Below are 26,398 nucleotides of genomic sequence, written 5' to 3' on the forward strand. Positions count from 1 at the left end.
TCTGTCTGCAGCTTAATAAGGAATATAATATGAAGGTTTAGGTATAAATAAGTACACCCTTTTTAGACTTGATGGGTTGACGTATCTGGAAATAATAGGAAAAAAAATTGGGGTCCTTCAAACGTCTTAAAATGTGTTAAATACAACCTACGATGAACAACAACACATGACAAATGACACTGAATTATTTAATTGACATGTATGGAGAAGTAGGGTGTGAATATATAAGTACAGTATAGCTTGTAGGACCACCCACAGCAGCAGTAATGAGGGACCGTAATCATTGGTCACTCAATGCCGACTTTTAATCCCCATTGACTTGCATTGGGGTCGGGTTTCGGAAGAAACTCCGACTTTTTTTTGCCCTCGTGGGACCAGTTTCATCCGACTCAAATTTTATTTCATGAAACCCGATCCGACCAAAGTCGCTCAACTCTAGTCACTGCCATAATTCTGGAGGAATTTACACCCTTCTCCGGCTTTCATAAGTTAATGGGGGTTTGTGGTCATCCGTTCATGCTCAGCTGTCGTAATAGGTTTGTCCATTTTTTTTACTTATTTAAATTCACACAATTAGGGCTAAAAATCAATCAGTTTTGTAATTGAGGTTTCATTAAACGTTTTGCACCGCTTTCCTTCTATAGTTCAGCAATATAGCGGCTATAGAAGATAAACGGTGCAAATTTTTCAGTGAAACCCAATTACAAAAATGATTTTTAGCCTTAATTGTATGTATTAAAGTAGGAAAAAATATTGCACCTCAAAGGTGTCTAACCCCTTTCACAGCATTTCAATTTTTTTTTTTTGCCTAAGGTCTGAACGTTGACTTGGCCATTACTACACCTTGATTCTTTTCTTTTTTTTTAGACATTCTGATGTTGATTTGTTGGTGTGCTTGGGTTTATTGTCCTGTTGCATCACCCAGTTTTGGCTGAGCTTCAACTTTTGTATAAATGGACAAATTTGACTGTAAAATACTTTGATATACAGAGCATTTCAATGACAGCGACTTGCCCAGGTTCGGTACCTGCAAATCAAGCCAAAATTAGCAGCCCTACGCCACCATAGTTTATAGTTGGGATGAGATATCTTTGCTGATGTGTTCTGTTTGTTTTTTGGCAAACTTTAAGCTGAGCATTATGGTCAAACAGCTCCACTTTGGTTTCATCAATCCAAAGGACGTCGTTCTGGAGAATTTTGTGGTTTGTTCTGATGCAAGTTTGCAAACTTTTTCTCCATGTTCTTTTTAGAAAGAAGAGGCTATCTCTTGGCAACCCTTTCAAACATGCCATAATTGTTCATTCTGTTTCTAATTGGATGATCATAATGTTGAACATTTAGCATTCTGCGACCTTTGTAGACTGAGCTTGAGCTCTTGGGTGTTCTACAATTTGTCCAAGCATTGCCCAATCACAACTAGGGGCGAATTGGCTTAAACTTCTGCTCCTGGGAAGTTTGTCAACTGTCTTGAATGTTTTCCACTTGTAACTAATTTTTCTAACTAGATTGATGGACACCATATTGTTCGGAAATTGTCGTATAATGCTTCCTAGATTGATGGGCTGCAACAATTGCTTCTCTAAGATCATTGCTGATTTCTGTCCTCCTTGGCATTGAGTTAACACTTGCCTGAATAATCCACACCAGTAAATTGTCAACACTTCTGCTTTTATATAGGGGGCCGCCCTTGTTGATGAACATTAATGACATTTCATTGGCAACTACCGGGTTCTACTTATTCTCTAAATTCCTACTGAAGCAGTGACTGCGTACTCCATTTTTCACACAATGTTTTTGAATTTTGGCCTTGCTTCATTTAAATAAAATGACACGGTATAGTTTCTTGTGTGTTGTTGTTTATCTAAGGTTGTATCTAGAAGATCTTCTAAGGACCAGACATGTTTTATGTCCTAGTATGTAAAGCCATAGATTTCAAAATAAAATAAACTGTGAGCAATAACCTTTGGCACTCCTGCTCATCACTTGTAAACTCTGATAACATTTTTTGCCCTTTTCTCTTCATTTTTTCCTCCTCTCTTATCCTTTGTCCCATTGCTCCCTCTACCAACATTTTTTTTCTACCATCTTTCTTCTCACTAACTTTCCATCATCTGACCATCCAAAATTCTCACCCTCCCCTTTTTCCTCCTCTTTTACGTACGCTCTCTCCTCTCTTTTTATCTCTCGTTTCCCCGCTTTGTCTATTCCTCTAACTCCCTCTTTCTTCTCTTTCTCTGTTACTTTTTCTCCCTCTGTGACGCCTTTCGTGGATCTACAGTACGTTCAGCTTAATCTTGCACAATGTGCATATATATTCTGACACTTGATTGTTTTTCTTCCAGCCTGTTAGCGGTCACCTTGACAAGTTTGTACCGCGTCAGTGGAAAGAGCATAGGAATAATAGAGCCATATACATAAAGCTCTGTGCCTGTATGATTAGCACAGATTGTCTCAATTGACTTAAAGCTTACGGACGCCTCTAAGTCAGTAGGCACTTATGGTTATGTTCTTCCTATATGAAAAATTAAGCAATTATCTAATTAGTATTTCTTAAAAAATTTCTACAATTTTGCTGCTGTAGACTCTGTGATGGTCTTTTGTGTAGCTGGCTATGCTAATATCTTTTGACATAGATCTAATTGATCTTTGCTCCTGAATGTGTCATCTCTTTCTGCTTCCCTCATTGCTTTTTTTGTGGTAGAAGAGAGATTGTGCAATATGATCAGAGTGTGGGAGGAGGAAAGTATCCAAGTCCTCAGGGAGGGCAGATCACACAGACTGCAGTTAACAAGGAAAGCATAGCAGTTTCGGGTGGAGGTAGTGACTCACATAGGCTGTGTATCGAAGAGAGTATAGAACACAAGGCAGATAATGCAGGGGGAGCTGAAATCACACACTCTTCAGACTGTCTCTGTCAGAGCAACAGAGAAGATATCCTGGATAGCCTGACTCTGTAGAAGTAGAAATCAGTAGAGTGATGAAGTTGTGGCGATAAGAACTATTCTAGGCAGTGGTCTCTATCCCCCGAATGCACACACCTTACATCCAGCATGTTATTGGGATTGACATAATTGCATGAGAAAGGTTACAAACTAGGAGCAGGAGGTCTGAAAATGCATGATAGAAAGATTGCTGCCTGACACTTTATGTAACCTTTTTTTTTTAGCTCAAAGTATTTTCATATAAAAAGTGATTTATAGCCTTAAAGTAGAGAAAGTGTGTCACCAAAGTCTGATTGAGACCCTCGTTATGCAAAGAGCCCAGTGTGCAGAATTTGAACTGTAGAGCCGGATATCAAATCACAAGGAAAAGGACCACTCTGAAATTAACACAAAGTCTGCAGTCCCATCGCGAGCACTGCGTGCTGTGAGGATTCTCCGGTGCCCGCTCTGGGAATCGGCGGTCATGTGACGGTAAGTGTGTGATTTGCATATTTCCGGCCACATTCCGACTAGACTGTGTCCGGTCTCGCTCAGTACACTTGCATTGAGTGAGGTAGCTCCCATCTAGTCGGCACGTGACAGCATGTATGCAAGTCACATACTTGGGGTCACGCGCCCGCCACTCCCGGTGATGGCGAATCCTCACAGCACACAGTGCACATGATGTGAGGATTTACAAGAGTGACTGCAGACTTGTAGCCCAAGGCCGGACAACCCCTTTAAAGGGATAGCCTGAATAACAACTTTGAAATTTACCAGCCACACTACAGAGGAGTTCGTTCTTCTAGGCAAGGAGCACAGCGCTTGCAGGTGTTGCTCTGAAGGTGGCTGGAATTGTGGATCCAGCCAGCATCAGTGTCTCTGCACGTTTTTCATGCTGTATAGGAAAAGCTACTTCTGCCTGCCGCTTGGGAGAGTGCATAGTTCAGACCAGCAGCTCCTCGAGACAGCGGGTCACAGCTGTCAGCGATCAGGAGCACACCGTCCCCCAGCAATCAGGAAGCTGCTAGGCAGGGGAGGGGTGCACTCCTGAGGAACAGTTTTGAGAACAACCCTTTAATGCATCATGCGATGCCTTGATTTCGAGTGGAGTTTCTACGTTCAGTTCTTACTACCTGGAGAGGTTTCTATGTAATGTATTGCGCTGTTCACGCATTTATCATATCTTACTGCAACTGCATCTTATCTAAATACAAAACATAGTTCATAGCCCTATTACTGGCTTACAAGAGCCATACAGATCTTATTGGTCTATATACATTTGCCTCTTTGTAATAAATATAAATGTTTGCGAACGAGAGACTCCTGAGCTGGAATGATATAATATGCCGTCTTCTGTTGCCAACCTAGTAAAAGAACAAGAATAAGGCCGTAAATATCTCAATGACTTTTATTGGCCCAATATATTGTATCGTATACAAGCCCTTCACTCTCACATAGTTCTGCCAAGTGCAAAATGATTTTCAGGACTTTTTGCTATTTGTGAGATGATGGAAAAAGAGGATCCAAGTTCTGTCCATTCATTAAAATCATTTAAAGAAGCCCTTCTCTCATTAAAGTTATTATTCTCTTAATATATTGCAATGATCATATTATACAGCACTCTGTACTTACAATGGCTCATTTTGCCTTTCTGCCAAGCCAGTTTTTCTTTTTTCCATTAGGTCTATGACATCATACGATTAAAAAACTGACTAGCTGAATCCTTCTCTGCTCTATGTAGAAACAGGCGCAACTGCAGCTTCAAATATCTGTTTGCTGCTTTGTAATGGTTATTTTAGCAGCTGTTCTCTTAATCCAGTTATTTTTTTTTCTGGCAGAAACCTTCCTCATTATGCCTTTATCTGCACAAAATGAGAAATATGGTGGCACGCGAAGGTGAAGCATGAATGCGGTTTATTTTGTCAGTGCGTTTCAAGGTTTTCAAACCTCTTCATCGGGACCAAACCACAATGATCATTGTGGTTTGGTCCTGATGTCAAGGTTTGAAATCCTTGAAGCGCGTTGGAAATAAACCACATTCATTCTTCACCTTTGTGTGCCACCATATTCCTCTTTTCGTGCAGATAAAAGCATAAAGAGGAAGGTTTATGCCAAAAATATTTGTTGGATTAAGACAGCAGCTGCTAAAATAACCTTTGCATATCTTTGAGCATTGAATACAGGAAAGCGTACCTATAATAGGTTATCAGATAAGACAATATTTGCGCTTTTTGTCTCTCCAGTTTTACCATTTGATTTATCTGCACGAACACGTATGTGCTGTGTATCAGCCACAAGTCTCTTCACAGTATTATGATCATGCTTCAGTTTTCATGAAATATCTAATGTTTTCATACTTTCTCCAAACATTGCACTTTTTGACTACATTCGGCCACAGAGAGATCCTTTTCTTTCCCATATTGTTTGAAACCTGTGGCTTCTTAATAATGTGTAACGTCATTCTTATGTAATTTTCATTTAATTGGGTTCATCTGGCAAATCAATTGTCACAGGTGATTGAGATCGATTTCAATGATCCAAAGACCCCGAGACACAAGACCATCCATGAGTATATGCCCTCTGTCTATACACAAATAGTATGACCTTGTTCACATAGCCCTAATTTTTGAGCGCCTTTCCTTTTCCTTTATCCACCTCTCCCCCTTTTTTTTTCTCTTTCCCCTTCTTTTTGTTCGGAGTGTCTTAATGTGAATAGCCTTTTGGCATTTGCAGTATTTTTGGCCTTTCTTTTGCTGCGATATACCTTGTGATATATTTTCACTTATTGAGGGCTCTTTTTTAATGAGCGTCTTGATCATTGGTTATGACATTATCACATAGCAGGGTGAAGTTTGTATATTTGTTGTGCCCTGTGTTCCTATCCATCCCCATGTGTATTGTATTATATGGTGCCTATGTATGTCCGGTCTGTGTGTGTTTCAGCGTTCCCGGGAGCGGCGCGCGCATTTATTTATGTACTAGCAGTAACTCACGCTGGTGGTGGCTTCATGCGCGTAGGTCTGATGCGCCTCAAACATGCTAGCCTGCGTTCCACTGGACGCATGCGCGGTGAAGCTGGGATTCTTGGCCCTTATGGGCCTCTATAATACATGCGCGCTGCGGTGAGACTGCCAGCGTGTATTCACTGGGCGCTTATACTGCGCATGCGCGGATGCTATGGGCCCTGTTCACATGACCGGGACACCGGTTCATACACTTTCTGCCCATGCTGACTCATAGAGGGGATGTTCACAGAGGGTGGTAACGCCCTGACTGACTTCTGCAAGATATTTAAGGTTTCCTGGATCACTTTGTGTCACTTCCCCTGATGAAGCCGTACAGGTTACGGCGACACGCGTGGGGTAATGGTCCTGGGTATGGCATCCGTGTATCTTTATTTCCATTGCGACTATTGATTGTCATGGTGGCAGTTTTAGATATTGTTTTGCCTTACTATGTGTCCGGGCACCACTGACATGTGGAGTTAACTTCTCTTTCCCCTTCTCCTTGCTATCTGGGCTTATTAGGGTCCTAGCATGAAAACTATATAACATGGATTTTTGTCTGTGGTTGCTTTATTATGGGCTGGGCTTTGTTTAGGGTTATTTAGTCCTCATGAGCCTGGCAATAGGGAGGGATACTGCTGTAGTGTCGCTGGATTATATGCTCACATTATATGCTCACATTATACGTATGACATTTTTGTATTGATATGCATTTTAGATGCCATAGTTTTGTGATTTTATCATGTTTTTATTGTGTATAACTCTTTTGTATCAATGAAAATGACTTCTTTCAGTGGTCACTTTAATTGGTGCAGTGTGCGCTTTTTTTGCAGTGGTGCTTTTTCTTTTCCTATTGTCATTATTCCACTGCAGCGGCACCTGGCCATATCACTGATGTTGCTATCATGCACAGCTGAGTGCACCCACAATTGTATCTTGTATTTTGCATCCATGAGTTTATTTGACAGACAAAAAATTACGTCTTTATGACTCTTTATTCAAATTTGCAGAATAATTTGGAACACGTTGTATATAGATATCCCAGAAAGAAGGCAGCCATATTTTACCAACATCAGGCCACAATACTAATGCACAGCAGGAATCAGCAGACCCCCATGAAAAGGCAAGGGCAGCACAGGTGCAAAATACTGATGACCGACCACTCACACAACGACCATCCATGGAGGGGGTGGATAGGGCGCCAGTCACACAGATACGTGTAGTGCAAAGTGTCCGGCTTACAGCTTTTCCATTACACCCGTACTGTTAATCCAGGTAGGTTGCCCGGTACTATCGACACCCCACTTTCCCCCACTAAATCTACAGAGCCTGGCTGCATCTTGCAAAGATGGAGAAAAAAATGCAAGAGGTATCGATTGATATTTTGGACAAAACACGGATGCTCTCAACCCGTGTCAAGGGTCCTCGTTGTCTTGCGAGTCCCTACACTAAAATTAAAAGTCGTTCACAGGCAAAGACAAAAATGCAAATCATCACAGGCAGAAAAAGCAGCCGTCCTTACCAGTACCTGGTCACATTACTGATGCCCTGCCACACTTTATCATAAGGGTCTGCTGCATCCTGCCGGGCATTAATAATGTGAATAGTTATTGGTAAGTATGGCTGTTTTTTTTCTGTGTTGTTTTTACTGTGTCTGGTAGACCCAGGACACATGTCATACTAGAGTTCCATGATTTCAGAAGGTTCATCCAACCATCTATAGTGTATGCAGTTGGCAGATGTCAGGGGAGAGAAGGATTAGGCTGTTGGCGTTTAACATGTCCAATCCTTCTATTTTCAGGAGAGATAAGTTGCCATCAGAGGTGACTGGTTGCGGCTTACTAGCCGAGTGTGCATGTACATGATGGTTCAAGAGGAATATCTATATACAGTGTATGTCCAGCTCCTCTGTGCATACAGCTGCACAGTCTTCTGTACCAGGGTCTTTCCTTTGAACAGCCCTTGAATTATTGACCTTTATGTAGATTTCATGGTAGAGACTATCAATCTAACATTCTACTCTCAAATTACTGCCTTCCCTTTTAAGGGTCTACTGATGTCTTCTCATTAATTTTCACAGTGTCCTCTTGCCTGGCAAAGCAAATGGGAAGGTCCAGAAGACCCGCTCCAGTACCTCCGAGGACTCGTATCCAGGGCGGTGGCAATACAGGTAATAGAGGTCATGAGGATATACATTGCACTTTTTGTGTAAATGCACTGGAGTCCTTCAGTTTAAAGGGAACCAATCTCATTGAGCACAGTATATAGTTATTGTAGTTTTTGGATTATAAGACGCACTTTTTTTCCCCCAAACTTGGGAGGAGAATGGAGGTGCGTTTTTATAATCCAAATTTAGCTTACTGGGTAGGGGTGGAGGGCGGCGGTGGTGGAGTAGAGTCACAGGGATCCCTTCTGCAGGAAGCCGGCGGCAGAAGAAGTGGTGCAATGCTGCAGGCCCTGGACTGGAAGGAGGGATGTCGGTGGTGAGGAAGGGGCAGAGTCTCCTCTCTACTCTACACATTGATTTCCCAGCGATGGGCTTCAGGAAAATGGCCGCCGGACGTGCCGCATTCGCAAATTGGGATCTCGACTCAGCTGACACCCCTTCTTCTAGCCCACACAGGGCCTGTAACATCTCCCCACTTCTGCTGCTGCTACCATAAATTCTGACTATAAGAAAGACCCTCGTTATATTAAAAATCTTTTCCTATTTTCCTCAAAATTTGGGGTGCGTCTTACAGTCCGAACTGTCTTCTAGTCCACAAAATACAGTAGGTCCACAAATATTTGGACAGTGACGCAAATCTTGGCAATTTAGCTCTTCACCAAAACATTCACAATATAGTTATATGATCAATATGAGCTTAAAATGCAACCTCTCAGCTTTAATTTGAGGATAGTCAAATCCTAATTGCAATAAGGGTTTAAAAATTACAGCTCTTTAACATGTAACTTCCTCCTTTTAAAAGGACCAAAAGTAAATGAACAATTATGTAAAAAAAATCTTTAATGGGGATTCATGGGCTATTCATTCATTAATCCATCATCAGTTAATGGTCTGGGGCTGATTAGAGGTGTGGTATGTGCATTTGGAAGCTGTTGCTGTGAACCCACAACATGCAAGATCATCATTAGATAGAATCTTTTCTATAATGAAGAAAAACCCTTTTACAACATCCATCCAAGTGAGGAACACGCTACAGAAAGAAGGTGATTCAGTCTCTAAGTCTACCGTAAGTGGAAGACTTCATGAAAGCAAATACAGAGGGTTCACCATAAGGTGCAAATCATAATTCTGCCTTAAAAATAGAAAGGCCAGATTAGGCTTTGCCAAAAAAAATTCAAAGAAGCCAGCCCAGTTCTGGAAAAGCATTCTTTGGACAGACAAAACTAAGATCGACCTGTGCCAGAATGATGTGAAGAAGAAAGTATGGAGAAGGCTTGGAACAGCTCATGATCCAAGTCACACCACATCCTCTGTAACACATGGTGGAGGCAGTATGATGACGCGGGCACGCATGACTTCCAATAATGCTGGGTAACTGGTGTTTATTGATTATGTGACTGAAGACAAAAGTAGACGGATGAATTCTGAAGTGTTCAGGGCTATACTCTGCTCAGACTCAACTCAATGCAGCAAGGTTGATTGGACAGGGCTTCACAGTACAGGTGGACAATGACCCAAAACATACTGCGAAAGCAGCCTAGGAGTGTAAGGCAAAGAAGTGAAATATTCTGCAATGGCCGAGTCAACCACCAGTTCTCAACCCCATCGAGCAGCATTTGACATGCATAAGACAAATCTTAATGCAGAAAGACCCACAAACAAGCAACAACTGAAGACAGCTGCAGTAAAGGCCGGCAAAGCATCACAAAGGAGGAAACCCACTGTATGTTGACGTCCATGGCTTCCAGACTTCAGGCCGTCATTGCCTGCAAAGGATTCTATACCAAGTATTAAAAAATGAACATTTTTTGGTAATGTTAATTTGTCCAATTACTTTTGAGCCCCTGAAATGAGGAGGCTTTGTAGAAAAATGGTTGCAATTCCTAATCGTTTAAAAGGATATTTTTGTTCACCCCCTGTAATTAAACCAGAAAGTCTCCACTTCAATTGCATCTCAGTGGTTTCATTTTATGATATATATATATATATATATATATATATATATATATATATATATATATATACACTCACTGGCCACTTTATTAGGTACACCATGCTAGTAACGGGTTGGACCCCCTTTTGCCTTCAGAACTGCCTCAATTCTTCGTGGCAGAGATTCAACAAGGTGCTGGAAGCATTCCTCAGAGATTTTGGACCATATTGACATGATGGCATCACACAGTTGGCGCAGATTTGTCGGCTGCACATCCCTGATGCGAATCTCCTGTTCCACCACATCCCAAAGATGCTCTATTGGATTGAGATCTGGTGACTGAGGAGGCCATTTGAGTACAGTGAACTCATTGTCATGTTCAAGAAACCAATCTGAGATGAATCGAGCTTTATGACATGGCGCATTATCCTGCTGAAAGTAGCCATCAGATGCCTGTTCTTAGCTGAGAGGAGTGGTACCCAGTGTGGTCTTCTGCTGCTGTAGCCCATCTGCCTCAAAGTTCGACGCACTGTGCGTTCAGAGATGCTCTTCTGCCTACCTTGGTTGTAACGGGTGGCAATTTGAGTCACTGTTGCCTTTCTATCAGCTCGAACCAGTATGCCCATTCTCCTCTGACCTCTGGCATCAACAAGGCATTTCCGGCCACAGAACTGCCGCTCACTGGATTTTTTTTCTTTTTCGGACCATTCTCTGTAAACCCTAGAGATGGTTGTGCGTGAAAATCCCAGTAGAGCAGCAGCTTCTGAAATACTCAGACCAGCCCTTCTGGCACCAACAATCATGCCACGTTCAAAGGCACTCAAATCACCTTTCTTCCCCATACTGATGCTCGGTTTGAACTGCAGGAGATTGTCTTGACCATGTCTACATGCCTAAATGCACTGAGTTGACGCCATGTGATTGGCTGATTAGAAATTAAGTCTTAACACACAGTTGGACAGGTGTACCTAATAAAGTGGCCAGTGAGTGTATATATATAATTAGTCTGAAATGATTCTGAATAACCTGTAATAATCTCTGCCCAGCTTGGGGTACCTGGACATTTTGCCTGTAGTCACCAATTAGGGAAGTTTACCAGTTTACTGGATACTGTTTTACCACCTCTAGTGTTCGCTGCTGGTAGGTAAGAGAAAAATAGAGTTCATCAGTGACATTCCCTTTAAGGTTTTGTGGATAGAGGCATGATACAATTATTAATTTGACTCTGGGTTTCTCTTTAACGATATATATGCACTGGTTTGAATTTACTACTGCACTGTTTTGTTAATTTTTAAAACGTTTTCAAGAAACGTACACACATTCAAAATACAGAGGGAGTACTTGGGTTCTCTGCTCAACAGTTACATTTGCCTATGAGCAGCCTTGGGATTAAAACAATAAAAACAACAGCATGCTCACCCCTGAATGCCACATGATGGTCTCTGCCTAATCAGGAGCAGTGATGTCACTGACTGCTGTCGCTGCCGATTGGTTGCTGGGTTAGACCTCCTGATCTTGCAGCCAATCAGTGGCTGCAGTGGTCGTAGTGGTTGGTGATGTCACCCTTCTAGCACAGTAGAGACCATCTGAGCAGAATGCAGAGGTAACTATGCTACCTTTATTTGGCAGCTCACAGGAAAAGATAACTATTGAGCGGACAGTCTCTTTTCATGATGATCAAGTATGGATACATCCATTTTTATCCTTTGCACAGCTTTTTCTTTTAACGAAGACCCTGATATTCTGTCGGGAGATGTCTATGCTATATGTGGTTGTGTGTGCCCTTCCAAAGGCTGTTGCACATTTCGTGTTATTATGCTTCATGAAAAAGTAGATCTCTTAATGAAATTGAAGAAAGAGTAAGTGCGGTCACATCCGATCCCAACGACGAGTGAATGGCTATTAGGTTTATTGTCCTCTCAGAGTGACTATGAGCAGTGAATATGGAGCATATAGACTTGTGCGATGGGAATGTGCTCCGCTCTCAAAAGAGCCTCATCTTTCCTGCATTTGAGCTTTTTGCAGAAAATTGCACGTTGTTCTGCCATTATGAAAATGCTCCTCGTTCCTCAGTGCCAGGCAGTGGGGAGAGAGCACACTTATCTGACCAGATGGTTAATTGTTTTGTTTGATACAATAATCCATTATGTGAGTAGTCATTTTTGTAGGAGCATAAGCTGCGAGGTTCGGTGCGCTGTGTGCATTAGTAGTACCATAGCGGAAAGAAGGGTTATTTGTGTGTTTGTTGTATGGTTTTCTTTCCAGTGTAACTTTTCTAATTCCCCACATTGTGAGCGGTGATTCCAGACCGTATGATAACTGGGAGAATTGGAGAACTCACTTTACATCAACTTTTAGTTTAGTACCTAGGTGTATTTTTATGGGCTGCTCTTGTCTTGGTTTGGAGGGCCCCATACATCCTTAACTCCTTCCTGAAGCATCCACTTTTGGTTTTCTCCTTCCCTTCTTCCTGGAGCCATAACTTGAATTTGTTTTTCCATCCCCATAATCGTATGAGGGCTTGTTTTTTTGCCAGACGATTTGTACTTTTGAATGACTCCATTAATTTTATGACGTAATGTACTGAAAAGTGTGTTGAAATTGTAAAAAAAAAATTTATAAAAGTTCAGTTCCACAATTGTTTTGGGGGGGCGTTTTATTGACCATGTTCCATGTAAGTTAAAAATGGCCTGGCAATATGAGTCTCCGGATCAGTACAAGTAGGTAGATACCAAACATATATAGGTTTTTATTTAAGTGGTATAAAAAAAATCCAGACATTTGTAAAAATACCGTAAATAATTAAAACCTTTACTTTTGTCACCAATTTCTGAGACCTATTAATTTTTAAATGTTTAGGATTTTGGGCTGGATGATGGCTTAGTTTTTGCGCCCTGTGCTGACATTTTTACTAATACGATTTTAGGGTAGATTCAACGTTTTTGTAAAGATGTAATCCTGACATTTTGATTTTTCTTTTTCTTCCAATTTTTCTTCTCTTTGACATTCCAGTGGTGTTTGTAATGGCTCTTCCAGGGATCCATGCAGCCATTCGGTGGCCACTTCACTCTCTCCACCGATGAAAATGGTCGCCCTCACATGTTTCAAGCTGCAACCCATTCTAGTCAAGTGTTAGGATGGGTTGAAGCCTGAAGAAACACTGCTCGAGACATCAGTGTCATCTATTAGGGTGAGGAGCAGCATTGTGATAAAGCATACAGTCATGGCCAAAAGTATTGACACCCCTGCAATTCTGTCAGATAATATTCAGTTTCTTCCTGAAAATGATTGCAAACACAAATTCTTTGGTATTATTATCTTCATTTAATTTGTCTTAAATGAAAAAACACAAAAGAGAATGAAGCAAAAAGCAAAACATTGATCATTTCACACAAAACTCCAAAAATGGGCCGGACAAAAGTATTGGCACCCTCAGCCTAATACTTGGTTGCACAACCTTTAGCCAAAATAACTGCGACCAACCGCTTCCGGTAACCATCAATGAGTTTCTTACAATGCTCTGCTGGAATTTTAGACCATTCTTCTTTGGCAAACTACTCCAGGTCCCTGATATTTGAAGGGTGCCTTCTCCAAACTGCCATTTTTAGATCTCTCCACAGGTGTTCTATGGGATTCAGGTCTGGACTCATTGCTGGCCACCTTAGAAGTCTCCAGTGCTTTCTCTCAAACCATTTTCTAGTGCTTTTTGAAGTGTGTTTTGGGTCATTGTCCTGCTGGAAGACCCATTACCTCTGAGGGAGACCTAGCTTTCTCACACTGGGCCCTACATTATGCTGCAAAATTTGTTGGTAGTCTTCAGACTTCATAATGCCATGCACACGGTCAAGCAGTCCAGTGACAGAGGCAGCAAAGCAACCCCAAAACATCAGGGAACCTCCGCCATGTTTGACTGTAGGGACCGTGTTCTTTTCTTTGAATGCCTCTTTTTTTCTCCTGTAAACTCTATGTTGATGCTTTTGCCCTAAAAGCTCTACTTTTGTCTCATCTGACCAGAGAACATTCTTCCAAAATGTTTTAGGCTTTTTCAGGTAAGTTTTGGCAAACTCCAGCCTGGCTTTTTTATGTCTCGGGGTAAGAAGTGGAGTCTTCCTGGGTCTCCTACCATACAGTCCCTTTTCATTCAGACGCCGACGGATAGTACGGGTTGACACTGTTGTACCCTCGGACTGCAGGGCAGCTTGAACTTGTTTGGATGTTAGTCGAGGTTCTTTATCCAACATCCGCACAATCTTGCATTGAAATCTCTTGTCAATTTTTCTTTTCCGTCCACATCTAGGGAGGTTAGCCACAGTGCCATGGGCTTTAAACTTCTTGATGACACTGCGCACGGTAGACACAGGAACATTCAGGTCTTTGGAGATGGACTTGTAGCCTTGAGATTGCTCATGCTTCCTCACAATTTGGTTTCTCAAGTCCTCAGACAGTTCTTTGGTCTTCTTTCTTTTCTCCATGCTCAATGTGGTGCACACAAGGACACAGGACAGAGGTTGAGTCAACTTTAATCCATGTCAACTGGCTGCAAGTGTGATTTAGTTATTGCCAACACCTGTTAGGTGCCACAGGTAAGTTACAGGTGCTGTTAATTACACAAATTAGAGAAGCATCACATGATTTTTCAAACAGTGCCAATACTTTTGTCCACCCTCTTTGTTATGTTTGGTGTGGAATTATCTCCAATTTGGCTTTAGGACAATTCTTTTTGTGTTTTTTCATTTAAGACAAATTAAATGAAGATAATAATACCAAGGAATTTGTGTTTGCAATCATTTTCAGGAAGAAACTGAGTATTATCTGACAGAATTGCAGGGGTGTCAATACTTTTGGCCATGACTGTACCTGCTCTACTCTCAATCATGGAGCAGTGATGTGACTGGAAAAGAAAAACTTCTACCGCTGACTGAACACAGTCCTCCTTGCTACAGTCCTTCTCTGTGCCCTGCTGTAAAGCTGTCAGGCTGACTCAGAACATCATTAGAAATGAGCAGAGAGGAGGAGAGTGTCAGGTGAAAAATAACCCTTTGCACTCATTCAGCCTAAGACGTTTCTTTTTGTCTTGCTGCAGCCTTGCTCCGCGGTTGAGTGAGTAAATCAGTTATGGTTGTTCCAGATGCTTCTCTTAGGGTATGTGCACACGCCATGGATTCTGCTGCGGATCCATATTAGTTCCGCAGACAGTGTACAATACCATGTAAGTCTATGGGATTTACAATCCGCAGTGCACACGCTGCGGTTTTTTCACTGCGGAAAAGCTGCGGTTTTAAATCCGCAGAAAGAATTGACATGTCAGTTCTTTCTGCAGATTCCGCTGCGGTTTGACACCTATTCCATTGTCCAGGTGTCAAACCGCAGGGGAAAACCGCTGGCCAATCCGCAGGAAAACCGCAGGTCACTTTACTTGCGGTTTTACCTGCGGATCCGCACGGCAAAATCCGCTAGTGAATCCGCAACGTGTGCCCTTAGCCTTACAGTTGAGACACATGTATCAAGCGGTGTTTCTTCACGCTGCAGCCCATCCTTATACGTGACTTGGAAGGATTGAAGCTTGAAATGTGTCATTGGCCATTTTGTTTTTCAATTTTTCTTACTTTTTTACCTGGAAAAGAGGGGTGTTTTTTTTTTTAATTTTGATATTTTTTTTATTTTGTACTCTGTTTTTTTTTTTTTTGTCAACTCAGGGGACTGAAACCTGAGATCGTTCGATCGCTTAGTAAATATTGTAATACAAGTGTATTGCAGCATATACTGTAGATTACAGTCTTCTGTGAAGCTCAGCCTATGACTGAGCTTCACAAAGGTACCAAGATGACATCGTGGGGAGGCAGTCTGTGCATGTATTGACAACCCCTTTATTTAAATGCTGTTGTCACTAGTGATGAGCGTGTAAAGTATAGCGTGGCACTACTACAGGGTGCACAAGTAGTGATGAGCGAACATGCTCAGATAACGTCTTATCCGAGCATGCTCGGGGCTTATCCAAGTATCGTTATCGTTCTCGTATATTATGTTCAAGGCCCCGTGGCTGCATGATTTGCGGCTGTTTGACAGCCTCAGCGTATGTGGGGATTCACTAAAAAAAACAGGCAGTGCCCACATATGCTGTGTCTAACAGCCGCAAATCATGCAACTGCGGGGACTCAAGCATAATATACGAGCACACCCAAGATTCTTGGATAACACCCGAGCATGCTTGGATAAGACGTTATCTGAGCACATTCGCTCATCACTTGTTGTCACAGATTGACAGCAGAACCTAAATGGTTGACAGCAGCGATCGGTGCTCAACTCCGACCGCTGCTGTTATTGGCTGTGAAATATAAAGGGCATCTATCGAGTGTGGATTAGGCTCAGCTCCTAAGCCCGCTCTACATGCCCTGACCCACTCCATGACAGATTTATCGTCATGAGATGTTAAGGGGTGTGTGGCCAGCCAAGCTCCATTGCCTTTTTGTTTATTTACAGGGCCCACTACATCTGGGAAACCCATTCAGCCCTGTGCCCACTGCATGTATGAAGCAGGCTCAGTAGCTGACCCCGCTCCATATAGCAGAGGCGTTAAATGTGTTGTAAAGCCGGCGCCCAAGTCTAACTGCCGTGATCAGAGCTGGCTCCAGTCGCGGCATTTTAACCCTTTAGATGTTGCTGGCTGCCACCCCAAGTCTAGCCCCTTAGTTGCAACTGACAATTGTGAGAGCGGCATTTAAAACATTGGAAATTGGACGCTGATGGAGTGGCCATGGCCGGCAGCAGCCTAGTGAAGGCCCACGTGTCTGCCCTGTTTGTACACCTATAAAGCCCATCCAATGGGGTAATATTTATTTGATATGGTGAATGTAAAAAAAAAAAAGGAACATTGAAATGGTAGAATAGGTTTCATGATCACTTTGTCTTGCCCAAAAAATGGAATTAAAAGACATCAAAAAGTGGTACAAATGGTAGCAGTAAAAAGTACAGCTCATATTGACCGAAGATTAAAAAAAAAATCATAAGCAAAGAGGGTCCTAGTGGGACTCTTCATACACCTGGAGCCGGGCCCGATTCACATGCAGTGCCCCTTTAAGATCCTGATCTCGGTGTTACTGGACACGTGGGGCTGATTCCATACATATCTTTTTATTTCTCAGCTGATTTATTTCCTTGTGCTTTTAATGAGTTTTTGACTGTACAATGTTACAAAGAATCCAAGATTTCCAGTGTACCTTCTCCAAAGAAATGAGCTGATTATCATAGTACAGCACAGCGCCAGAAAACAGATATACTCCCTTTGTAAGGAAGTGGCCCCGCGAGTTTCTAACAATGCAGCTTTTAATTAACACGATTGTTACAAAGCGATGAAATCCCCTTAAAGGGAAGGGTGAAGCCCGCCGCCCCGGAGAGCCCCACTGCCGCGCCGGAGGTTGTTACCGTCATTCTCTGCCTGCAAAACTTAAAAGGTTTTTCTGCTGTTCCACAAACAATTCAATTAACAAAGCTTATTACGAAGAGATTATCCTGGAAGATAGGGGCAGCGAGAGGAGGAGAAGATGTTTTCTGCTGATCCTACTGTCATTTATTAAAGTTCTATATATGTCCCAACAATCAGATTGGATGCACACTTGAAAGAAAGCATAAAACAAAGCAAAAAAAAAAAAAACCACAAGCCAGAAATATCAAAGAGGCATAATGTATAAAAGTTGCTTTATTTAGTCTTTCTTTTGTACCGCGTCCCCCACAAAAGAGATTGCAATCCAGTGCCCCCAAGGCTACGATCAGACGCAGCTGTACACAGCATTACTCAGCTAGCGGCGTATTGTCTTATCACACTGCGTTGTGCCTCATAAGTAGAGAAAGAAGCAGATCTCTCTAAGATACAGTACATGCCAGAGTTGCTCACATCCGCTTGTTTTTGTTGAAACGACAACTTTAGAAATGTTCAAACACAGCCACGTGGCCACAGAAAGTAATAAAGAAAATCAACTTTGTTCCAAAACGTAAATGAGAGCAGCATGATGTAGGGACGGAGACCCTGATTCCAATGATGTGTCACTTACTGGGCTGCTTGCTATAGTTTTAATAAAATCCCTGTTTTATCTGCTGCAGATCTATCAGTTCTCCGAATAACTCCGCCCACACCAGTGATTGACTGATTTCTGAGTATACTGTGCATAAGCAGAAAGTTAAATAGGTTTGTAAACTTGTTGTCATGTAGATAAATCATGCCCCCCACTACTGATTGGCAGGTCTTCCTGTGCAGTGTACACAGAAAGCTGCCAATCAGTGGTGTGGGCGGGGCTATAGAGAGCTCAGCATTCAGAGAACTGCTGGATCTGCAGCGGGGATTTTATCAAAGGGAATCGGTCAACAGGATTTGGCTACCCCCTACTAAGTCCTGAAGTTCGGCTCACTTATTGCCTCCCCCACAGCCTTGCTGCACAATTGTACAGCTGTGACTCATCATCATGTTTTCTACTCCTATCAGGTTTGCACCATAAATCCATTCATTTTATGGTGTGAAATGCTGTAAATTTGAAGGGCGAAACTAAGACAAGCCCCTTCCACTAAGTCCTGCACAGTTATTGAAAGATGTCAGGATCGGTGGAAAGAAAGTTGCAAAAATTAGGTAAATGTAAATTTAAATTTGATATCTTACCTTGTACCCGTGACAAGGTCCTTATTCGGTATGAGCGCACTCAGTCTTTTTGTTGAGTTTTTGAAGCAGAAACTCAAGGTTTTTCAGGAGGATTTGGAGAGTTTCCGCTCAGTGGCTATGTGCACATGCCATCTTTCTCATACCGACCGGATAAAAGAAGTAATATGTTAATTCTTTGGGCGGCTTCCGCTTGGAAACCTCCCGCTCCCTATACTTCACAGTTCAGCGAGAAAGATGATGGCGCTACAGCAAGACCGACAGCAAAGCCACCTATGAAGCTGCTTCAAGAAAATGTCCACCAAAGTCTACATAGGTCAGATGAACAATGTGTAAGAGAACCACCAGCACCGCACTGACGGCACCACCACAGTGTTTGATTTCCATCTCTTTGGTTATCCCTGTCCACAAGCCGGACTGGACCAAAACCGTAATCATGGCACTCCTGTGGATGGTGCCCAGATAGGAGCCTGTTATGATTGAGTCACCGAGGGGGAAAAATCAAAACACAAGCTCAGCCCAGAAAATCAGAGAGGTTGGAAACTAGCGGATTGCAGACCCCTGATCCTATCACACAACTAGCAGTAGCCGTGGAGTGTTCCTACGGTGATCCTAGATACCTCGTCACAGCCGGAGATCTACACAAGCCTAAAGAGAGAAAAGGGAAAAACTGACTGCCCCAGAGCAGACCCCAAAGCAATAGGCAGCCCCAAACATATAATGACGGTGAAGCAAGATGAAAACACTAACACAGATAGAAAGATAGGTTGAGCAAACGATGGGGCCCAAGCTAGCTAAAAAGGACAGGACAGAAAAGCTGCTGTCTGCAATCCGAGAAAACCCTGCCAAAAATATTACCAACACAACTGATAAGCAAAAAGGACCCTGAAGTCACTAGACTTCAAACCCTATATCAGCACTCAGAATATTCTGGACGCAGAGCAAAAGAGAACACTGATCAAGGAAAAAGAATCCAGCACACCCCCGGCCGGGGATGGCTGAACTAAAAAAAACAAGGGAAACAAAACCAAAACTAATAAGTTCAATAGCAGAGCAAAAACTTATCTTTGGGAAGCAGGAATCAGACTGGTCTCCAAGAATCCAGCAGAGAAATCACCAGCGACTCAGAAGGGCGTCGGCTGCCTTATATCCAGTCTGTAGTTCCCGTTACCCAGTCACAATCCACCTGATCAGGTGTTTGGTTTTTTTCATCAGCCGCACTACCTTCCTTCACCAGAAGAGGGAGATCCTCGGGCACAAAAGATGAATGAACAGATGAGCTCACAACAGTACCTCCCCCTTGAGGAGGGGTCACCGAACCCTCATGCAAGCCCCCAGGCCGATCAGGATGAGCCCGATGAAAAGCATGCACCAATCTTTCGGCATGAATATCAGAGGCAGAGACCCAGGAATTATCCTCCTGACCATAACCTTTCCACTTAACCAAATACTGGAGTCTCCGTCTAGCCAGACGGGAATCCAGTATCTTCTCTACCATATATTCCATGTTACCTTCAACCAACACAGGGTCAGGAGGTGCCGCCATAGGAACCACTGGTTCAACAAACCTCTTTACCAAGGACTTATGAAACACATTATGAATCTTAAATGTGACAGGAAGAGCCAACCGAAAAGAGACCGGATTAATAATCTCCAAAATCTTGTAAGGTCCAATAAATCTAGGTTTAAACTTTGGAGAAGCCACTTTCATAGAGATATTCTTTGATGACAACCAGACCATATCACCCACCTTAAACCGGGGACCAATGGTCCTATGCCGGTTAGAAAACCGCTGGGCCTTTTCCTGGGAAAGAGACCACTTATCCACCACTTGGTCCCAAATCTGCTGCATTCTTTCCACCACAGTGTCAACCCCTGGACAGGCAGAAGACTCCACCTGCCCTGAAGAAAATCGAGGATGAAACCCAAAGTTACAGAAAAAGGGTGACATCAAAGTGGCAGAACTAGCTCTATTATTTAAAGCAAATTCGGCCAAGGGTAAAAATGAGACCCAATCATCCTGATCAGCAGATATAAAACATCTCAAATAAGCCTCCAAAGTCTGGTTTGTGCTCTCCGTCTGCCCATTGGTCTGAGGGTGAAATGCAGAGGAGAAGGACAACTGAATTCCCAACTTGGAACAAAAGGTCCTCCAGAAACTAGAGACAAACTGAACTCCTATGTCCGATACAATGTCCTCGGGAATCCCGTGCAAGCGAACCACCTGTTGCAAAAACAAGGGCACCAACTCTGAGGAAGATGGCAACTTAGGGAGTGGTACAAGATGGACCATCTTAGAGAATCTATCACAAATCACCCAGATAACAGTCATCCTCTGAGAAACAGGCAGATCAGAAATAAAATCCATTGAAATATGGGTCCATGGCCTCCTGGGAACCGGCAAAGGCATCAACAACCCACTAGAACGAGAACAAGGCTTAGATCAGGAGCAAGTCCCACAGGACTGCACAAACTTTCTGACATCAAGAGACAAGGCAGGCCACCAAAAAGACCGACTCACCAAATCTCTAGTACCAAAAATACCTGGTTGACCAGCCAACGCAGAGCAATGAACCTCAGACATCACTTTCCTCCTCCACTGGTCAGGAACATATAACCTACCACTGGGACAACGCTCAGGCTTATCCTCCTGAAACTTCTCCAGAGCACATCTCAAATCAGGCGAGATGGCAGAAAGAACCACCCCCTCACCTAAGATGGTAGCAGGCTTGGTCACAATAGGAGAATCGGCCAAAAAACTCCTAGAGAGGGCATCAGCCTTAACGTTCTTAGTGCCCGGAAGAAAGGAGACCACAAAATCAAAACGTGTGAAAAACAAGGCCCACCTGGCCTGTCTCGGATTCAAGCGTTTAGCCGACTCAAGGTAGATCAAATTCTTGTGGTCAGTGAGGACCACAACTTGATGTCTAGCTCCCTCCAACCAATGTCTCCACTCCTCAAATGCCCACTTCATGGCCAACAGTTCTCGATTCCCCACATCATAGTTGCGTTCCGAAGGAGAGAACTTTCAGGAAAAAGAAGGTACAGGGACAAAACAGCTCCTGCACCAGTCTCTGAAGCATCCACCTCCACCTGAAATGGAAGCGAGACATCGGGTTGTCGCAAAACCGAAGAAGAAGTGAACCTCCGCTTCAGCTCCTGAAAAGAAGAAACAGCCTCTGGAGACCAATTCAGCAGATCAGCGCCCTTCTTAGTCAAATCAGTCAATGGTTTGGCAATAACAGAAAAATTGGCTTTAAACTTACGATAAAAATTAGCAAAACCCAAAAACTTCTGGAGTGCCTTCAAAGAAGTGGACTGCACCCAATCATAAATGGCCTGTACCTAGGCCGGGTCCATTTCAATAGTTGACGGAGACAAAATAAATCCCAAAAATGAAATCCTCTGTACACCAAAAAGACATTTCGATCCCTTAACATACAGGGAGTTTTCCCACAGTCTGAACATGTTCCACATAAGACTCCCAATCCCTGGAAAAGATAAAAATATCATCGAAATAGATGATCAGAAACTTATCCACAAAGTCCCGGAAAATATCATTCATGAAGCACTGGAAGACAGAAGGGGCGTTAGTGAGCCCAAAAGGCATCACCAGGTACTCAAAATGTCCCTCCGGAGTATTAAACGCTGTCTTCCATTCATCCCCATGCTTAATGCGAATAAGATTATACGCCCCCCTGAGGTCAAGCTTGGTAAACCAGCAAAAACCTTCAACTCTAGAAAATAGGTCACAAATCAGGGGTAACGGATACTGATATTTAACAGTAATTTTGTTAAGGGAGCGATAGTCAATACAGGGCCTTAATGAACCATCCTTCTTGGCCACAAAAAAAACCCAGCACCCAAGGGTGAAGAGGATGGTCTAATATGACCCTTCTCCAATGCCTCCTTAATATAAGAACGCATAGCCTCATGTTCGGGTACAGATAAATTAAAAAGTCGACCCTTGAAAAATTTACACCCCGGACTCAGCTCAATTGCACAGTCATAACTCCTATGAGGAGGCAAAGACGCAGACTTAATCTCACTAAACACATCATAAAAATCAGCCAAATAGTCAGGAACCTCATGCGACTGGGGAGAGGTGGAGAAAACAGGAGTGTCACTAAGAGCACACCGACAACCCCAACTCACCACAGACACAGATTTCCAATCCAAAACTGGGTTATGGATTTGCAACCAGGGGAACCCCGGCACGATGGTATCATGCAAATTATGCAACACCAAAAATCTGCAATTTTCTTGATGGTCTGGGGCGACCCGCATTACCACCTGGGTCCAAAACTGAGGTTTATTCTTCGCCAAAGGAGTAGCATCAATACCCCTCAAAGGAATAGGCGTCCGCAGGGGTGTCATAGGAAATCCACAACGTTTAGCAAAATCTAAATCCATTAGGTTCAAGGCCGCTCCTGAATCCACAAAGGTTTTAGCAGAAAATGTGGACAGGGAGCAGATCAGAGTAATTGCCAGAAGAAACTTAGGTTGAACACCACCCACAGCAAATGTGTGTGCAAAACGTTTCTCTCGTTTAGGGCAGACAGAAATAATGTGAGAGGCATCTCCACAGAAAAAAACATAGCTTATTACGTCTTCTAAACTCCTGACGTTGCGCCCTAGACAAAACTCTATCACATTGCATAGGTTCAGACATTTGTTCAACAGGTGGCAGCGTTTCCCGTATAATTTTACGTTCACGTAAACGCCAATCAACCTGAATGGCTAATGACATAGAATCGTCAAGACCAGAGGGAACAGGAAATCCCACCATAGTATCTTTTACAGTTTCCGACAAACCCTTCCGAAAGAGAGCTGCCAAGGCACCATCATTCCAAGTGGTGAGGACCGCCCACTTTCGGAATTTTAGCTAGAATAGGATCATCTGGTACTAAAGAAAACGCCCAATCCTGGGGATCACCGTGCAGCAAGGAGATGACAATTTTAACCTGCTGCACAGAGCTTCCCGATGAGTTAGGCTTCAAGGCAAGAAATAATTTACAATTATTCTTAAAATTCAAAAATTTAGACCGATCCCCAAAAAACACATCAGGAGTGGGGATTTTTGGTTCAGCAGCATGTGAATGAGCAAGATAGGCGGAAATTCCTCGAACTTCAGTAGCAAGCTGCTCCACACGATCAGACAATTGCTTAAACTCCATCATAAAAAAAAATATTCCTCCTACGGCCTCAGAGAAAAAGAGGAAAAAATATACACAAAAAAAAATTCTGATACCTTTTTTTTTTTTTCTTTTTTTTTTTTTAAACAATTCCTTCCTGCTTTTGAGTACCCTAGAATCTGCGGTATGGCTGGTGATTCTGTTATGATTGAGTCACCGAGGAGGAAAAATCAAAACACAAGCTCAGCCCAGAAAATCAGAGAGGTTGGAAACTAGCGGATTGCAGACCCCTGATCCTATCACACAACTAGCAGTAGCCGTGGAGTGTTCCTACGGTGATCCTAGATACCTCGTCACAGCCGGAGATCTACACAAGCCTAAAGAGAGAAAAGGGAAAAACTGACTGCCCCAGAGCAGATCCCAAAGCAATAGGCAGCCCCCAACATATAATGACGGTGAAGCAAGATGAAAACACTAACACAGATAAAAAGATAGGTTGAGCAAACGATGGGGCCCAAGCTAACTAAAAAGGACAGGACAGAAAAACTGCTGTCTGCAATCCGAGAAAACCCTGCCAAAAATATTACCAACACAACTGATAAGCAAAAAGGACCCTGAAGTCACTAGACTTCAAACCCTATATCAGCACTCAGAATATTCTGGAAGCAGAGCAAAAGAGAACACTGATCAAGGAAAAAGAATCCAGCACACCCCCGGCCGGGGATGGCTGAACTCAAAAAACAAGGGAAACAAAACCAAAACTAATAAGTTCAATAGCAGAGCAAAAACTTATCTTTGGGAAGCAGGAATCAGACTGGTCTCCAAGAATCCAGCAGAGAAATCACCAGCGACTCAGAAGGGCGCCGGCTGCCTTATATCCAGTCTGTAGTTCCCGTTACCCAGTCACAATCCACTTGATCAGGTGTTTGGTTTCTTTCATCAGCCTCACTACCTTCCTTCACCAGAAGAGGGAGATCCTCGGACACAAAAGATGAATGAACAGATGAGCTCACAACAGGAACCTATCCCATGCAAATCTTGGAGAAAACATGGCATTCATGCTGAAAGAAGTGTGGGTGATCAATGAGTGGAACAGGTGGCCACGAGAGGGGGGAGTTCTCCTTCAATGAAGGTCTTCAAACATGCTGGACAGACATCTGTGAGATGGTTTAGTGACACAATGACCCTGGAGGTCCCTTCCAATGCTAAGATTCTATTCTAATTTTGCTATGTTAAGGCAATACAAAATAAAGAAGACGTTTCGGCCATACAGTGACCTTCAGCAGTTAGACTTCACATAAGGAACAAAAAATAAATATATACATGAATCAACCAAAATGAATAAAAGACTCAACTATAGTGTTGGACAGGGACAACCAAAGGGCCGGATGTGGCCTGTAGACTGCACTTTGCCCAGCACTGATTAACGAAATTTCTTGCTGTATCTATGGCACCAAAATATTCCACAGCAGTGTACGTAGACCGTCACCTATCGCATGAGTGTGTTCTTGGAAACACTTAAGCTATGTGCTCACGTAGCGTTTTTCAAGCGTTTTTTTCCTGAGCAGAAACGCATGCCCTTGCCAGGGAAAACACATGCGCTTTTTGACACGCGTTTTTGACGCGATTGTCAAGCGTTTTAACATGCGTTTTCCTATGCGTTTTTGCAACTACAGTGTATGTATGCGGAATCGCATGCGATTCCGCACAATTAATGAACATGCGTTTCCGCAGCGGAAAATTATATTACATTGGATGCTTTTCTTAAGCGTTTCCGCAGCAGAAACGCTTGTCTAAAAGCGCTGCAGAAACGCTTAAAAAACGCAACGTGGGCACACAGCCATACATGTTTTATTATGTGTATACCTACAGTACAGATGAGAGTCCATATATACACCGTGTGCAGAATTATTAGGCAAGTTGTGTTTGCGAGGATTCTTTTTATTATTGAATAACAACTATGTTCTCAATCAACCCAAAAGACTCATAGATATCAAAGCTTAATATTTTTGGAAGTTGGAGTGGGTTTTTTTTTAGATTTGGCTATCTTAGGAGGATATCTGTTTGTGCTGGTAACTAGTACTGTGCAGATTTATTAGGCAACTTAAAAAAAACAAAATATATACCCATCTCACTTGTTTATTTTCACCAAGTAAACCAATAGAGCAACACAAAATTTAGAAATAAACATTTCTGACATTCAAAAACAAAACAAAAAAAATCCGTGACCAATATAGCCACCTTTCTTTACGATGACACTCACCTTCCTTCCATCCATAGATGTTTATGATCAACACTGCGTGCAGCAGCCACCACAGCCTCCCAGACACTGTTCGGAGAGGTGTACTGTTTTCACTCCCTGTAGATCTCACATTTTATGAGGGACCACAGGTTCTCTATGGGGTTCAGATCTGGAGAACAAAGGGGGCCATGTCATTATTTTTCTTCTTTTAGACCTTTACTGGCCAGCCACGCTGTGGAGTATTTGGATGCATGTGATGGAGCATTGTCCTGTATGAAAATCATGTTTTTCTTGAACGATACCGACTTCTTCCTGTACCACTGCTTGAAGAAGGTGTCTTCCAGGACC

General features: G+C 42.8%; 1 protein-coding gene across 2 annotated transcripts in view; it reads left to right on the plus strand.

The window, feature by feature from the left end:
* DYNC2H1 (dynein cytoplasmic 2 heavy chain 1) overlaps positions 1 to 26,398 on the plus strand; it is a 537,791-nt gene that overhangs the window by 446,245 nt on the left and 65,148 nt on the right. For both annotated transcript variants that reach the window (XM_073558365.1, XM_073558366.1), the window contains exon 85: positions 8,010 to 8,099. In XM_073558365.1, the coding sequence (XP_073414466.1) occupies positions 8,010 to 8,099 (90 nt within the window). The remainder of the gene's footprint in view (positions 1 to 8,009; positions 8,100 to 26,398) is intronic.

The sequence above is a fragment of the Dendrobates tinctorius genome, unplaced genomic scaffold (assembly GCF_039654945.1).
Source record: "Dendrobates tinctorius isolate UK_male_01 unplaced genomic scaffold, ASM3965494v1 ptg000256l, whole genome shotgun sequence".
In the NCBI taxonomy this organism is placed as follows: domain Eukaryota; kingdom Metazoa; phylum Chordata; class Amphibia; order Anura; family Dendrobatidae; genus Dendrobates; species Dendrobates tinctorius.